The sequence below is a fragment of the Marmota monax genome, unplaced genomic scaffold, assembly GCF_021218885.2.
Source record: "Marmota monax isolate L192 unplaced genomic scaffold, Marmota_monax_Labrador192_F-V1.1 WCK01_AAM20220418_F8-fsc00073, whole genome shotgun sequence".
Lineage (NCBI taxonomy): Eukaryota > Metazoa > Chordata > Mammalia > Rodentia > Sciuridae > Marmota > Marmota monax.
Genome location: NW_026692846.1, coordinates 9004136 through 9019567, shown reverse-complemented (window position 1 = coordinate 9019567; position 15432 = coordinate 9004136). Strand labels below are relative to the sequence as shown.

Here is a 15432-nt window from a genome sequence, read left to right as displayed (position 1 = left end):
CAGGCTTTCTAGCCTCTCCAGGCACCAGGGTTGCATGGTTCCCTGAATAGAAGACTCGGCCTTTACAGCACAACACAAGATGCCCAGCGTCTTGTGCGCTGGCAGGGTTGATGTGACTGTCCGCGTTTTACAGAGGGACAGTAACTATGGCTCTTTAGGCTGCCGTGATGACACACCTTGGGCTGGACAGTTTAGGAGCCACAGGGTTTATTGCCCAGTTCCTGCAGGCTGCAAGTCCAAGCTCAGGAGCTGGCGAAAGCAGTGGCACCTGGCGAGGGCTCCTCCAGCCTCATGGACGCCTCTCGTCACGTCTTCACATGCTGGAAGGACAGCCAGGCTCCTGGGGCCTCTTATAAAGACGCCGTTCCCATCTACAGGACCTCCACCCTGTGGACTGGTCACCTCCCAAGGCTCTACAGCTTAACACCAACTCAGCAGGGTTGGTCTTGCGGGGACACAAGCATTCAGGCCATGGCAGAGGCCCTGAAGTCCAGGGGAGTCACCATTGTCCCCGAGGACCACAGCTGGTTGGATAGAGCAGCATGCTGCCGTCACTTCTCTGAGCCTGGGGACCCTTCCCACTAACACCCATGGTCCCCGCTGAGAGTCCTCATAACCCCAGCCTGACCCAACTCCTAGGTCCCAACAACCGCTCCAGTCATGGGAAGGGAGCTGCGTGGCAGCCACGGCTCTGGGGAGAGGCGTGCAGAGGAGGGACAGGGACGTCAGCTACATGCTAGGGTGGAGAGGAAGGAGCCCTGGTATTCCAGGGGCAGCAGCCACCCACATCTGGAGGCCACTCACTTGGGGACACTGGATCCTGGAGTGAGCCTCAGCAGTCCCAGGCCAGGGCACATCCACTGGCCGGCTGCACTGCACTCCCGTGGGTGTGTCTGCCTCACGCTTAGGGCCCAGGGGACAGCAGCGGGGAAGCCCTGCTGCAGCCAGCTCGGCTCCTCAGAGGCCTGCACCCCTGGGGCCCTGGCCCCAAACTTGGCAGTGGAAAAGAACAAGGAATACATCAGCACGTGACAGCAGGAATCAAGCAAGACAAATGGGAGCCCTCAGGTTCCAGCCGGAACGGTGGTGCCCGGCCCCCCGGAGCAGGTTCCCAGGCAGCGCCATGGGGGCCCACAAAACAGGGCCCAGAACAACCCAGATGCATGTCTCAGGCAGGCGCTGGAGGCCAGAGGTCAGAGACCAAGGTAGGCAGGACCACAGTGCCACAGGGCTCCACAGATGCTCCCAGGCCCCTCTCTGGCTGCTGTGGCCCCCAAGCCTCGTAGATGGCAGGCTTCTTCCTGCGCATCCTCACCATGTCTTCCTTTGGGTGCGTCTGTCTCTGGGTCCAAATTTCCCCTTTCACAGGGACATCAGTGGCTGGATCAGGGCCCAGCACAGTGACCTCATTCAACTCAGTTACCTCTATGGAGAAAGACCCTCGCTCTAGGTTCTGGGGCTTAGGGCTCCAACGTGTCCTTTGGAGAGGACAGGGTTCCTACACGACACCTGCTCCTCTGTAGGATAACAGCTGGGACAGGGGCTCCGAGGGCGAGGGCCTGGGTGGTGTGGCTGGGCCGGGGACTGGGGTTCCGAGAGGAGAGTCCTAAGCAGAATAAACCGCACCTGTCTCCCGCGGCTGGTCTGGGCTTCTCTGCTGCTGGGTGGCCTCTCCTGCCCTTCCAGGGTTGGGGCTGCCGGGTCCCTGCACTGCTCCAGGACCCTCCCAAGGGCAGCCGCATCCACGCACCATCCCCACAGCTGCCTCACGAGTGTGCACGGCTCTCTGCTTCTCAGAGCCCTGACCTCCAGGCACAGATGGGGACTGGTGGGTGCTCAGAGGTTGTACACAGGACAGACGCTGGCCCAGCCACCTCACTGACAGGTGGGAAAGGGTCCTCAACACTCTAGGCTTTAGACTCCTTGGTGAGAGATGAAGTCCTGAGACTGTCTTTGTTGGAGCAGGGACCCCACAAGGACCCTTGAGGTGGAGATCAGGGTGGGCTCGGCACCTCCCGGCCCCTCCCTCATCTTGCAGACCCAGCTTCAGTGACCATCCCAGGCCACTCTGTGGGGGAAGGTGTGAAGGCCACTGGGCTCGGTCGCCTCAAGGGCACCTGTGGCTCACGTTCTGCCACAGGAGACACTCTCAGGGCCACTGCATCATCTGAGATGTTGACACACGTGTTAAGAAAACTGGTGTCCTCGAAAGGCAGGGACTCTGGTATCACTGCATTGGGTGAGGAACGTGCCCTTGACCCTTATCAGCAAGTCACACAGCCCTTGGTGACTCAGTTTTTTATCTGAACAATGGGCACAATGACAGGACCTGCCCCCGAGGGATTATGACCAGCACTCTGAGAACAGAACAGGGCCTGGCACTCCATGGGCACTAGGAGCACCTGCCATCCCGGCCGTCAGAACGTGTCCCCAGTGACTCCTGTGCAAAACTTCCCTCCCGCCACATCGCAGCATGGGCTTCTCTGCTGCCCATGGGATGGGCACAGGAAGGCACTATCTGTGAGCAGGTGGCAGCAAGAGCTGAGTGCTGGCCAGTTAGCCCTTCTCCAAGGCCTCTCTCCGTCCCTCTCCTTCCCTCTATTCCCCTCTCTTTCCCTCCTCTCCTCTCTCTCTCTCTCCCCCCTCCCTCTCCCTTTCTCTCTCCTTCTCCCTCTCTCTGAACGACTCTTTCCCTCTCCTTCCCTCCTCTCCACCCTCTCTCTTTCTCTCTGTCTCTCTCTCCCTCTCCCCCTCCCCCTCCCTCTCTCTCTCCCTCTCCCCCTCCCCCTCCCTCTCCCTCTCCTCTCCCTCTCCCCTCCCTCTCCCCCCTCTTCCTCTCCCTCTTCCTCTCCCTCTCCCTCTCCCCCTCCCTCTCCCCCTCCCTCTCTCCCTCCCTCTCCCCCTCCCTCTCCCCCTCCCTCTCCCTCTCCCTCTCCCTCTCTCCCTCCCTCTCTCCCTCCCTCTCCCCTCCCCTGCCCTGGAGCTGTCACACCTCTCAATTTATTTCTGGCTCAAATCTACACACTTAAAATATCTGAGTGTGCTGCACGGGGCCATCTGTCCCGAGCCTCCGTGTCTGCTGCATACATTAGCTTTCCTGGCAACGGCTGGCAGACACACACAGTGGGTCCTTGCTTTCCTACAGACTGTCCCTAATGGCTGCAGCATAACTGCAGGTCTCTAATTGCCCCTGGATCAGGGGTGAGATTTTCATCCCTGTAACGGGGCCAGCCGGCCGCCTCGAGGAAAGACTAGGCATGAGGCTGGGGTGGGGGGCAAAGACCCTGAACCCCACAGCGTGAAGGGAACATCCAAGTTTCAGATTCAAATGATCACAGGATGCAAGTGTCTCAACTCACTCCTTGCTTCTAAAGATGAACAAAAGCCCAGGGAGGTGATGGGGTTATAGCCCAGTCCCAGAGCTAGTAAGTGGCCCCTGGACTCATTTCCTGTCACCTGTGTTCTCTTCCATTTTTTCAGTGGCACCCATTTCAACCAGAGCCCTGCTGAGGGCCCGCCGTGGCCCAGTCCACTTAATAATTGTGTGACCTGGGGCCAGTCACCTAACCTCTCTGAGCCTCCTCAGTTATACCTTGTTGGAGTAATAACACCTGTTCCATAGAACTGCTGGGAAGGTCCAGGGGATGGACCTGGACAATGCTCAGCCCAAGGCTTTATGTGTGCAGTAGAAATACTCATGCATTGGGCTGGGATTGTAGCTCAGTGGTGGAGTGCTTGCCTTGCATGTGTGTGAGGCACTGGGTTCGATTCTCAGCACCACATATAAATAAACAAATGTTCATAAACTCTCTCTCTCTCGCTCTCTCTCTCTCTCTCTCTCTCTCTCTATATATATATATATATATATATATATATGAAAGAAATATGTGTGCATGGGTGTGCGTGTGTGTGTGTGCATGTCTGGCAGCCTCTGGTTACCAAAGCTATTGACCTGAGGGTTGAATTAACTAGGGTTTGGACCTGATCCTGTCTGAACTGTTATTGCTCTTTGCATCTGAGCAAGTTCCCCTACCTCGTGAGTCGGGCGTCGGTGCCTCTTCTTCACAGCCTGGATACTGGGGGTGTGGCTGTTAGACCTGGCACCTCGTAGACATTCGACGTTTGGCAGCTAAGGTTATTTTCCTTTTAGGAAAAACTACCACTGATAGGAAAATGAGTAAGTAAGAAAGACTAAAGCAGCAGCAATGCTCCTCCTTTGTACCTTGTCCCAACTTTGGAAAACAAAGCTGTAAATCCTCGACTTGAGGTGTTTTGTGCAGCTCTGCATGTGCGTCCTGGAGACTTTGGTGGATTCCAGGGGCCTTGACTCTTCCAGATCCACATATCATCTTTTCAGACAGTTTAATGGGTCTCCTGGAATTAACAAGCCAAGGAAAATATTGGGGGACTGAATTCTTGAGTTGGGTCCACAGGCCTGGCTCCATCCTGGGTGATTGACAAGCTTACTTCTCAGAACAGGCCAAACAATCATTTTCCAAAACTGACCACTCCGGCCTGGTGGCGTATTAGGGCTTGCTTTGAGCTTCCTCTTCAATCTTTTTTTTTCTTTTTTTTTGGTACGGGGGATTGAACTCAGGGGCACTCGACCACTGAGCCACATCTCCAGCCCTATTCTGTATTTTATTTAGAGACAGGGTCTCACTGAGTCACTTAGTGCTTTGCTGTTGCTGAGGCTGACTTTGAACTTGTGATCCTCCTGTCTCCGCCTCCCCAGCTGCTGGGATAACAGGCATGCGCCACTGAACCTGGCTCCTTTTCAATCTTGATTCAACCAGTACCTGCTGATGCCTTTTCTGCCACAAACTCTCCTCCAAATCCTGGCGCTAGATCAGCCACACAGCGAGGGCTGCCAGCCAGAGACTGTACCGTGGAGTAGGGCTGATGGGCAGGTGGGAATAGGGTGCAAAGATGTTCAGCTCACATGGATCAGCAGACTAAGTTCAAATAACAGCACTGGGAAGGAGTCTCACTAGGGTGCTCCAGTCAGCAGAACCTTCTGAAAGGTGGTGTTTGAACTGGGAACTGTGATGTGAAAAGGTTTGGTCCTAGCATAGAAATGAACAGTGAGTCATCCTAAAAGAAGAATCGTCAAATACCAACACCCTGAGTGGAAAATGGCCCAGTATGTTTATGGATAAAGAAGACCAGGAGAGTGTGGGAGATATGGGGAAGACAGGGTCTTGTGGTTCAATGGGAGTTTGTAGATCCTAGCAGGAAGAGTTAGTATTCTATATGAATATGATGTGAAATAATCAAAAAGATGTTAGAGATGTGGATAGGACTACGTTATTTAAAGTAAACCCAGGAGTTCATTTTTAAAGGATTGCATAACAAATCCTTTTGCAAAACAGCCATTTGTGAAGTATGTAATTACTTCCTGATTGATTCATAGGCAGCATCTAAACTCATTAGATTTGCCCTTTTGTGGTCCCTTGTTCCTAAGTGACTTAGCAATTCCTCAACTTCTAAAAACGTGGAGAAGAAGCCCGGGAGCAGGATTCTCATCCCCATCCCCTAGTTTTCTTGGGAGGATGGTTTTTGGAGACGTGGGCCTGATATAAGGAGGGAGTGAGGTCAGTGGAGTTCCTCTTGCCAATGGAGCAACCTGGACAGAAGTCCCTGCACCCGCAGGCGCTGTGCCAGCCAGACGGAGGACTGGCGGGCCCTGGGTCCCTCCCAGCACAAGCGCCTCTCTCCCTCCATCCTCAACAGAACAGTCAAGAACTTCTGTCATGCAAAACCTCGTGTTCCTTCTGTCAAGAAAGATTTCTCTCAGCTGGACATGAGCCCAGGCTCAGCCCTCCTTCCGGCGGAGGCCACTTCCCAGGGACACCACCTCGGTCATGTGCTTCCTGATGAGCCCAAACATGGTGTGGGTTATGGCTCCTGATGTGGAAAGTGGAACTCAGTCAGGAACTTGCGCAACAGAGAAGCTCTGAAATGCAGGTGGCTTCTGAGATGCTAGGAGTAAGGCTCAGTCCCCTCCCTGTCCCCAGTAGCACCAGCAAAGCAGAGGACAAGAACAATGTGAGGTCAGGGGAATTGTGTAAAAAGAACCAGGGCTCTGTCTCCTGGACAATGGCGGCCACTACTTTTTCTCAGCTTGGCCTTTTTCCCACCTTACTCCAGTAATTATTGTAAAAGACACATGACTTCCAATCACTGGCTGAGAGACCACCAGTGTCACCAGCCCCTTTAGGATGTGATGTCCAATTCTTCTGGCCTTTCACAACCTGGAGCCTTCAGGAGCTCAGCAAGCCTGTCATTTAGTGGCCCCACACTTTGAATTTTCCATATCAGGAGAAATTCCAATTTCACTTCTCTGTATAACATAGTCATCTGCAGAATTCCCAGACCAGAGTCCTGGGAATTAATCACCTGGCCACCCTCACGCTCCACCCATCCTCCATGCAAAGCATGGAGCCACCCAGTGATGCCAACTGCACCGACACCGCCCGACATTCTGTGCTCACTTCTTCTACCCGCTGACACCACTCCTTACCAAGGAGCATGCGCATAGCCCCTCTAACTGTGCAAAGCTCCTGTCTACTTCCTTGCCTGAAAAGAGTGGTATCTTTTATCTCCCCTCTTACGGTGTTTTGTAAGTGGTTCTGTCACCTGACAGGACTTGTCTTTCATGCATGATGTATTTATGTTTGAAACCTTTGGCTCACCTGCATTTCCTGTTCACCACCTGAGTTCTTTGAGGTAGGGGCCACCCTGCTCACCTTCCCACGCCCAGCATTCATCAGCAGGACACAGTGCACATTTGGCCACTGTGGGCAGGGAGGGTTTCAACCCTGACATCCACATCTCACCTGCCACAGTCCTCAGTGAACAGTATGCGTGCCCTGGAACTAGAACAACACACACACACACACACACACACACACTCTCACACACACACACACACTCACACAAAACTGTGCCCAGGGCTGTGTGGCTGGTTGGTTCTTCCCAAACTCTGGCTAAATGTAACTTCACCAGCATTAACTCCCACTTGGGTAGCAATTTCCAGTTTTCTGAGGGATTTCCTTCCACCCCGAGCATCGAGGGATACCCTGTGGGAATCTGAGCAGGGATGGTCAGACCCACTTCTGGTAGGAAAACCAGGGTGCAGAGAGCCCATGGTGGAAGTGGGGTTTGAGCTGATCTTGTCATCTGGGCAGGGAGCTCTCTAGCCCACATCTGCTGCTCCGTGACAATGAGAAGAAGCAGCTGTGGCCTCCACATAGCATAGGTAGTTGTCAGAGCAGGGAACATCTTGACTCCTTAATTCTAACTGCAGTAAACAGCATCTGGAAGCTAAATATCACCAGGCTGACCGCATGCCTGTCCAGCCGTCCCTGGCCCGGGCATATGATTCAGCAGCAACTGAGCAGAGTGTGTAGAAGCCAAGCCCACAGCACATGCTGCCCACCCTCGGCTCAGGGGCTTCTCCCTTACCACGTCAGGCACCTGCTGGGTCTCCTCTGCAGACACTGACTCCAGACCCCTCTTCCTCCTCCAGAGGGCCTTGGGACTCTCACAGGTTGGCCTCTGATCCTGTGTTCCCTCCTCCATGCCTCCCACTTGGAGTCCCTCCTCCAGACGTCTGCCTTCAACAGCTTCAAATAGCTCCAGGATCCTAATGGAGGCCAGCCCAGCTAAGGAAGAAACACAAGTCCTCACCCACAGCGGGCTCACACATCAGACTGCCTGGGGGCTGGAGGGCCAGCCCTCCCCCAGAAGCACTGTTCCCCAACCCTTTGAGGTCACAGGCAATGTGGGTCCGAGCCAGCTAGCGCCAGTGCCCAAGGCCCAGCTGGGATCATCTCTGTCCCACTCTGGTTCAATGAAGTCACTTTAGGGGTTTGAAATTGACCATGGCTGCAGTATTTACACCATGGAAATCGGAAAATGCTACTGCTGCGGTAGCCAGCTGCTGACCCCTCCCCAGCACACCATAGGCACAGACTTTCTCGAGAATGTGACAGCGGTCAGGAGCCTCTCTGAAAGAGGGTGCGCGTGCTCAGCTTCCTGAGGACTGAGGGGGAGCCTCAGGCATGGCATCACGTCTACAGCCCTGTGGTGGACCCCGGGAAGTGGCCCTCACTGTTGACCTTCCAGTCCTGTCTTGGGAAGGGACAGGGAATGGGTCTGTGGGCCAGAAATTGCCGATGGCTGGAAATGTGTTGCTGCCCAGCCTTCGTCAAGGCCTCAGGTGAGCCTGATGGCGTCACCACTTCTCAGATGCGGCCCAGGGATTGCTGGCCACTGCTCTTCCTGCCTTGGTCCCCTCTCTAGAGTCCCCTTTCCAGACTACCTTTGTTGTTCAGGACTGTGCAGATATTAAGGGACCGTGCTGGGAGTAAAGGAGGCCGGGCTCCCGTCTCAGGGCTATGCCTGCTCACCAGGCCACTTGGCACACAGTGTTCTTTGGAAGAAACAGTAGAGCAGGCTGCGGTGGCAGGCAGAATACTGTCCTCAAGATGTCCACGTCCTGAGCCCTGGTACCTTGTCAAGTTGACATGTTGCCTCATAGGGCGAAGGGACTCTGCAGGTCTGGCAAAGGGTCAGGGCCTTGAGAGGACAGATGATCCCTGTAGGCCCTGTCTAGTGCCTGAGTCCTTGAAGGGAGCAGTGGGAGGCAGAGGAGGTGTGGGAGAGAGGGGCCTACGGTGTGAGGGCGACGGAGGAGGCCGGGCCCCTAGTGCTGTGAACGGGCTTCGCAATGGGGACCTTCACCTTCCCCCCAAGCCATCCAAACCTGCTGTAAACCTAAGGAGCAGCAAAAATCCCCCCACCATCCCCCAGGAGGAGTGCAGCCTCTGGCCTCTGTTCTAGAAGGGCCTCTGGGGGAGCTGCCGCTCTGCCCTCCTCCCTGTGAGCCGAGTACAGCCAGGAAGAGGGGAAAGGAGGGGTGGTCCATGCTGACCTATAGGGTTCTCCCTTGGGCAGACCAACAGCGTGGAGCTGGGACCAAGTAGGTTCCGGGTTGAACCCTGGCTCTCCACGTCACGTCACTTTATCTTTCGGAGCCCTGGGCTGTTGCCTGGAAAGAGTGTGGGTGCAGCATTGAGCTCTCCAGCTGCTGTGGAGGTTGGCAGACTTGAGGGTCAGGGGCCCAGCATGGAGCCTGTCCATCCTGAGCGCTCAGGAGATGGTGGCTCTCAGCAGACACGGAGAATGCCGAATCCCAGAGGCCAGGCAGTGGGAATGGGAGGGGACGGTCAAGGCAAGAAACTTCCAGTAGACAGGAGAGGAGAGAGAAGTCTGATTGTTGAGGTTTCTTTTTTCTATTTTTGATTTTTGAGATCCATTGTGTAGTGTGCTAAAGATAGCTAATAATTTCAAAATATCACTGAGTCAATTTCTAATGCTCTTATCACAACAAGTTCAAAAAGTTGAATAGTTGATATCTTAGCCAACCATTCACATTGGGCTCAAGGACCCCAGCAGGGCTGGGGCGTGGCTCTGTGGTGGGGCACCTGTGCCGTGTGTGAGCCCCTGGGCCCACCCCAGCACCGCTCACCAAGCCACAGCGCCACTCCTATCTGCAGGTATGTCAATATATAATAAAGTAAATTAACTAAAAACAAATTGATAAAACAGACACCAAGTAAAGCTGGTAGCCTTGGGTCCCAGGAGCCTGCAAATTTCTGGGACGTTTGCTGTTTCCGGCTGCCCTCTAAGAGCTTCAGTGTCCTTGATGTTTGCCACCTGAAGAAATTGCAGAGACGCCACAGCATGTGTCTGTGCCTCGTTCTGTACATCTTAGGGACTTGGTCCCTTCACAGCTGCCTTCCAGACTGGGGCCCAGGGCCGAGGCGCAGTGACCACGGCCCTGAGAGTGACGGACCTGTGAAAACCCCGCTGCGCCACCAGCAGCCATGTGCAGCAGCTCCTCTGACCTGGTGAGGAGACTGAGTCACAGAGACGTCAAGGCCTCTTACAGAGTGACGCCGGCAGCGAGTCCCAGGGCGGAGTCAGCTGAGTCTGTTCATGTCGTCCTGTGCCCTGGGCCAGGCACCTGTCACTCACGGTGCTCACAGTGGTGGTGGGGGACTGGCTCGAGCCCACAGGAGCCCAGCCAAGCCAGCAGCCTAGCGCCAGGCCCTGCTGTTAAGGAAGGGCTCTGGACCTGTGCAGTCACTGGGGCCCCAGGCTGAGCAGCAGGGACAACAGGAAAGGCTCCCCTTCAAAGCCCTGGGCTAGGGACCCCTTTCCCAGCCTCCTGGCCATCACAGTGAGTCATACTGAGTCACAGCTAGGGCCAAGCTGGCCTCAGAAAGCAGCGGACTCCAGCTCATGTGACCTTCCTCCACACGGATCCCTTTGTCTAAGTAAAGGGATACCCACCCTGCCCCAGCCCTTACCCAGCACCGCTGTCCAGAGGCCCATCTGCCTGTCACCTGTACCATGGGAGCTGCGGTGACCACATGAGCCTTGGCAGAGAGGGTCCTCTCCTTAAGGGCAGGAGTGGAGGTGGGGGAAGGAACTGAGACCACCCTAGGGTTCAGTAACTCACAGGAAGGGTTGACAAAGTTCTCTGCAAGTGGCAGTACCCATGATAGTGATCCTCTCTCTGCATGTGCTCCTCTCTCTGCACCCACGTGTGACAGCATACATGAGCATTGCCATCCAGGATGGCTCCACCAAGTCGGGTGTTTGGATTTTTTATTGGGGCATCATTATGATTGATTGGTTGCCCAAGTGGCCATCTGTCACAGGCTGAGCAACACTGATACAAGCCTCACCAGAAATCACATACATGGTGTTTCTGGCTTGGCCATACCCAACCCAAGACTGTGCTGTATGGCCACATACCCCCTAGGATCCAGTGCAGTCAGCCTCTCCCCTCAACAAAGCACCCATCAACAAAGCCTTTTACTACCAGAGCCCAAGGACAAGGCCAGACCTGTCTTGGAGCAAAGCCAAGTTCTTTACCATGAAACTGCAAATCCCTCCCAGATTTCCCTCTTTCACAACCTCCCAGATTCACAACTCAGACCTAAGTACACAGGATTCCCTGTGTCACCCCGACTCAGCCATGCAAACTCTGAACTGGCTTCCAGATCTTCTCCCCTCGTCTGCCAGCTGCTCACTAGAGATCCAGTTCAGTGACATATGTTTATTGAGTAACTACCACATACTGGGTGCTAGAGTGGGCTGCATGGATGAATGCCAACCTCGAAGGGTTGCAAGCTCCTGAGTTATACAGGAAGAGCTAGGACAGACCAGGGGCTCAAAGCTCAGGTTGTTTTCATTACTTTGATCAGTGACTGGAGGAGTAAATATGCAATGATAACAAAGTGTCATGGTTGGCACACGGTCAAGTGGACATTCTCTTGGGGAGGTGCTCACAGGCATTGTTCCTCAGCACTGGTGAGCCCCAGGAGCACCAGAGTCAGCATCTGTCCCGAGGGGCCATGGACTAAGGGCCCAGCCAGATCTCAGCTAGGCTGAGCTCCGAGCAGGAATCCTAAACATGCAAAGAGTGGAAAGGTGCTTGTCGGGGAGGAATGTTGGTTTTGGCTCATCTGGTTTCCCCAGGGTCTCGCACCCCCTGAATGCTCGCTTCTTCCTTCCCTGTGTGCTTAGCCTGGAGTTGCTGGTGGATGTGCAGCACGCCTTTGGCCTTCCCTTCTACCCAGGCCACCAGGGGCAGTTTTCCCTGGAGGAGAAAAGCCTGTCGCTGAAGGTCATGCAGTACGTTTCCAACTTCATCAGATCTGGGTGAGTGGACCTCGTCCTGAACCCTACCCTCATGATCTCCCGCACCCCCTTATCCATGTTCACATGGAGGCCACCTTTGGCATCGGTGGATCCACCCTCTTCTCCCTGGACAGGGATTGCTGGCCACTGCTCTTCCTGCCTTGGTCCCCTCTCTAGAGTCCCCTCTCCAGACTACCTTTGCATAGATTGATCTTCATGAAGAAAGCTGCAGTTATAGCCCTCTCTTGTTCAGTCACATTTGATGGCTCTAGATCGGGGCTTCCCAGTCTCAGCACTCCTCACCCTCAGCACTAGTCACCCAGGAGGCATTGACTGCATCCCTGGCCTCTACCCACGAGATGCTGGTGACACACACCCTCCTGCTCATGAGATCAAAATGTCTCAGATGTTACCCCATGTCCCTCTGGGGGCCAGATCACTGGGAGGAGAGCCACTCTGCTCCTGGGGAGGCCGGGGCTGGGTGCCGGGGCCTTAGGATCTCAGCTGCAGTGACTCTGGGCCCTGCTGGTCTGCCCCTGGCCCTTCCTCCCAGCTGCCTCTGGTCCAGCCTAGGGCTCACTGTGCTCATGCCTCTGCGGCCCGGGGGCCCGTGCTTCCTCCTCCTGGTGGTTTGCTTGGTTCCCTTCACCTTTCGCGGCATGTGTGTGGATTCCCTAGAACTGTGCTAGACCCCTGGAAAGGTAACAAGGAAGAACCTCCTGGCCCAGCTGTGGGCTGTTGACAGCCTGAAACAGTGAGACGGAGCCCACCCCACAGCTGGACCAAGGAAGGCTTGGCACAGTTGCTATGGAGGTTGAGCAGGAAAGTTTCCCCAAAGAAGTGACTTTGACCCTGTCCCTGGAAGGATGAGTAGAGCATTCAGATGAATGAGGCATGGCTCACTGGAGAGGGGACCGGGCTGGGCCACTGCCCGCAGTACCCAAGAGCACCTTGTATGGTGGGGGCTGGAGGCAGGGCCTGTTGGGAGAGGGCCTGGCTGGGGTCTGGGATGGAGCCCAGGTCTCAGCAGATGTGATGGCCTTTTCCTGGGGAAGTTGATTGGCAGTTGGCACGGTAGCAAGCATGCTCCCTGGCTCTGGGCCCAGCCTCCTGCCCAGGTCTTGACAAACAAGGGCATTACAGAGACTGGCCATGTGTCCAGATCCAAAAGTGTCATGGTAGAAAGGAAACTGAGGCCTCCTGATCGCACAGACAGGAGGGCACACTGGGTTCTGAGTAATGCCACTGGGAGGCCAGCCCATGTCTCTTCTGCAGGAATGGTCTGAGCGAGGCAAGCTCAGAAAGCCTTGTCCCTAATGCTCTGCAGGGCCTGGTGCAGGTCACAGCCCACGAGCCAGACTGGGTGGGTTCACACGTGGTGTCAAGACCAAAGGCACATAGGAAGCCATCCCAAGTGATAACAGCAGGCAGTTTTCCCTCGTGGATAGATATGGCCTTTCTCATTTACCAGAAATCCCAACTACCCACACGAGTTCTCACGGAGAGCTCCTGAGTTCGCAGCCCCCTGGCCCGACTTTGTGCCTGGAGCCGGTGGAGAGAGCTACAAGGAATTCAGCGCCCTGCTCCCCAGTCGTCAGGGCCTGAAGCAAACCGACTGCTCCTTCTGGTCCAAGTACATCCGCACTCTGAAGGCCTCTGCAGGTAGTGGGTCACAGCGTGGGTGGGAGCTGGGGTGGGGCTTGAGCTCCATCCTGCCGCTGGCTGTGCGGGGCCTGGGCTGCATGCCCTGGGCTGCGGGGTGCTGATGCCACGGCCCCTCCCAGGAGCTGCACGTTGTCTGGGGAATCCTTTTGCCAAGAGCCTTCTGTTCTGATGGGGCTGGAAGGGGAAGCTAGAGAGGGACCCAAAGAGAGGCACTGGGGGACCAGACCTGAGAAGCGGTGTGGGGAGGTGGGACAGGGACCAGCATCTGGCTGGAAACCAGGAGGACTGGTATGGGAGAAAGGAAAGACCCCGAAGCTCATCCTCACAGTCCTCAGGGCTGGATGGGAAGTCTCAGAGAGGCAGTTCTGGCCAGGGTAAAAGCAGGCATCTCTACCTCTTCCTGTTGTGGAGTTACTAAGGAGAGAGAATGGATCACAACGAAGGCATGAGGATATAGAGATAAACATGACACCCCTGAGAATCTTCTAGAAGAGTGGGGATGGTAATGACTTAACCAATCATTGCCCTTTAGCTCTCCTGGCACCATGCTGTAAGGCTGCTGCACCAGGACTGGTGGGAGCCCAGGAGGGAGGACTCGCCTCCCCTGCAGAGGCCCCCCCGGGGGAGGTGACACTTTGGCTCAGAAATTAAAAATGACAGTTCTTCAGGAAGGGAGGGACAGGAATGAATGAAGCATCAAACAGAAAAGTGACCTTGTCCAGCACATTTCAGATCATCCACTCTGCTTTTACCTTCCAAGGCGAGATGGCTCTGGTTGACAAGTACTATGGTACCCTTAGCACATCCTTACAGCTGGGAGATGAATCTGGTGTCCCAACCACCAGAAATGCCCCTCTGCGGGCCATTGGGAGGGAATGCCCATTGGGGGCTGGGGCATCTTTGGGTCAAAGGGAGAAGGTCCTGATCAGGTCGGGATCAATCTGCCCTGCCCTTCTGTTTCAGCTGGAGCCAGGGGCGAGCAGCTGACAGGGGATGAAGAGGAGTTGACAGCGGGAGCTGAGCAGACAGAAGACCTCCTGGGGCCCCGAGAGCCAGGCCCTAAGAGCTACAGCAAGTGACCAGCCCCTGAAACACCCACCCACCCTGCAAACCTCACCCGAGTCTGCCCACCACATTCCCCTCATTCTCTAGAATAAGCCACTTGCTTTCAATAAAGTGTCTATTTGCAGTGAAGCATCGCTGCCTGAGTTGTGATTTCAAGGAAATTCTTGGAAAACGCTGCACTGGGGCTTAGTGATCCTCCCGGTGTTTGAATTCCAGTTCCTGGGCTTCAACAAATATGTACGGAGCATCCAGTGGGCACCAGGCCTGGAACTGAGTGCTGGGGAAGAAGGAACTCGCACCTCCAGGAGGAGAGAAAGCCAGACAAACAGAAGATGGTGACACAGAAAACAGGGACCTATTGAGGGCAGGCCCCAAGTGACGCGGTCCCACCTGAGTAGTGGGAAAGATTTATTAGGGAAGGTTCAGAATGTAGGTAGGAGACCAACTCCAGCAGGAGCAACAGTGAGCTCTGAGTCAAGGCAGAGAAGGTGGAGATGGGGGAGCAGCAGAAACATGGACCCAGCAAGACGTAGAACCAGCTGTAGAACTTGGTTCCTGTGAGAGGGAGCAGGTGCAGAAAATAGGGCTTCTGTAGCTTTCGGGTCCTGAATAAGCAACTGATTAACTGATTTTCTCATTCACCTTCCTAAAGGACTCACTTGTGAAAGCAAATCTTCTGTTTAAAACTCTCTCACCCACCCTACTCTCCTCCTCCCCTGCACCCTCCACACACCCCAGAGTAAGAGCAGGTGGAATTAGTTATCAGTCTCTGTCATTTACCCGGTGCATCATGAAATGTGCTCACACCTATCATTTCAGTTGAGTTCAGCCCAAACTCAGTGATGATTTGTAAGCAGCGTGGGGCTCAGGGAGGCTCGGGGTGTGCTAAATACACACCTTAGATTCTGAGGGGAACAGATTTTGACTCAGGACTCTAGGTGAAGGGAACATTTCCCCCCCCCCCTGGAAATAGCACAGGAGGCT

General features: G+C 55.0%; 1 protein-coding gene across 1 annotated transcript in view; it reads left to right on the top strand.

The window, feature by feature from the left end:
- Tg (thyroglobulin) overlaps positions 1 to 14577 on the top strand; it is a 219550-nt gene extending 204973 nt beyond the window's left edge. Inside the window, exons 46-48 of the mRNA XM_046449068.2 lie at positions 11605 to 11739; positions 13190 to 13380; positions 14347 to 14577. Coding sequence (XP_046305024.1) covers positions 11605 to 11739; positions 13190 to 13380; positions 14347 to 14462 — 442 coding nt within the window. The 3' untranslated portion in view covers positions 14463 to 14577. The remainder of the gene's footprint in view (positions 1 to 11604; positions 11740 to 13189; positions 13381 to 14346) is intronic.
- The last annotated feature ends 855 nt before the right edge of the window (positions 14578 to 15432 follow it).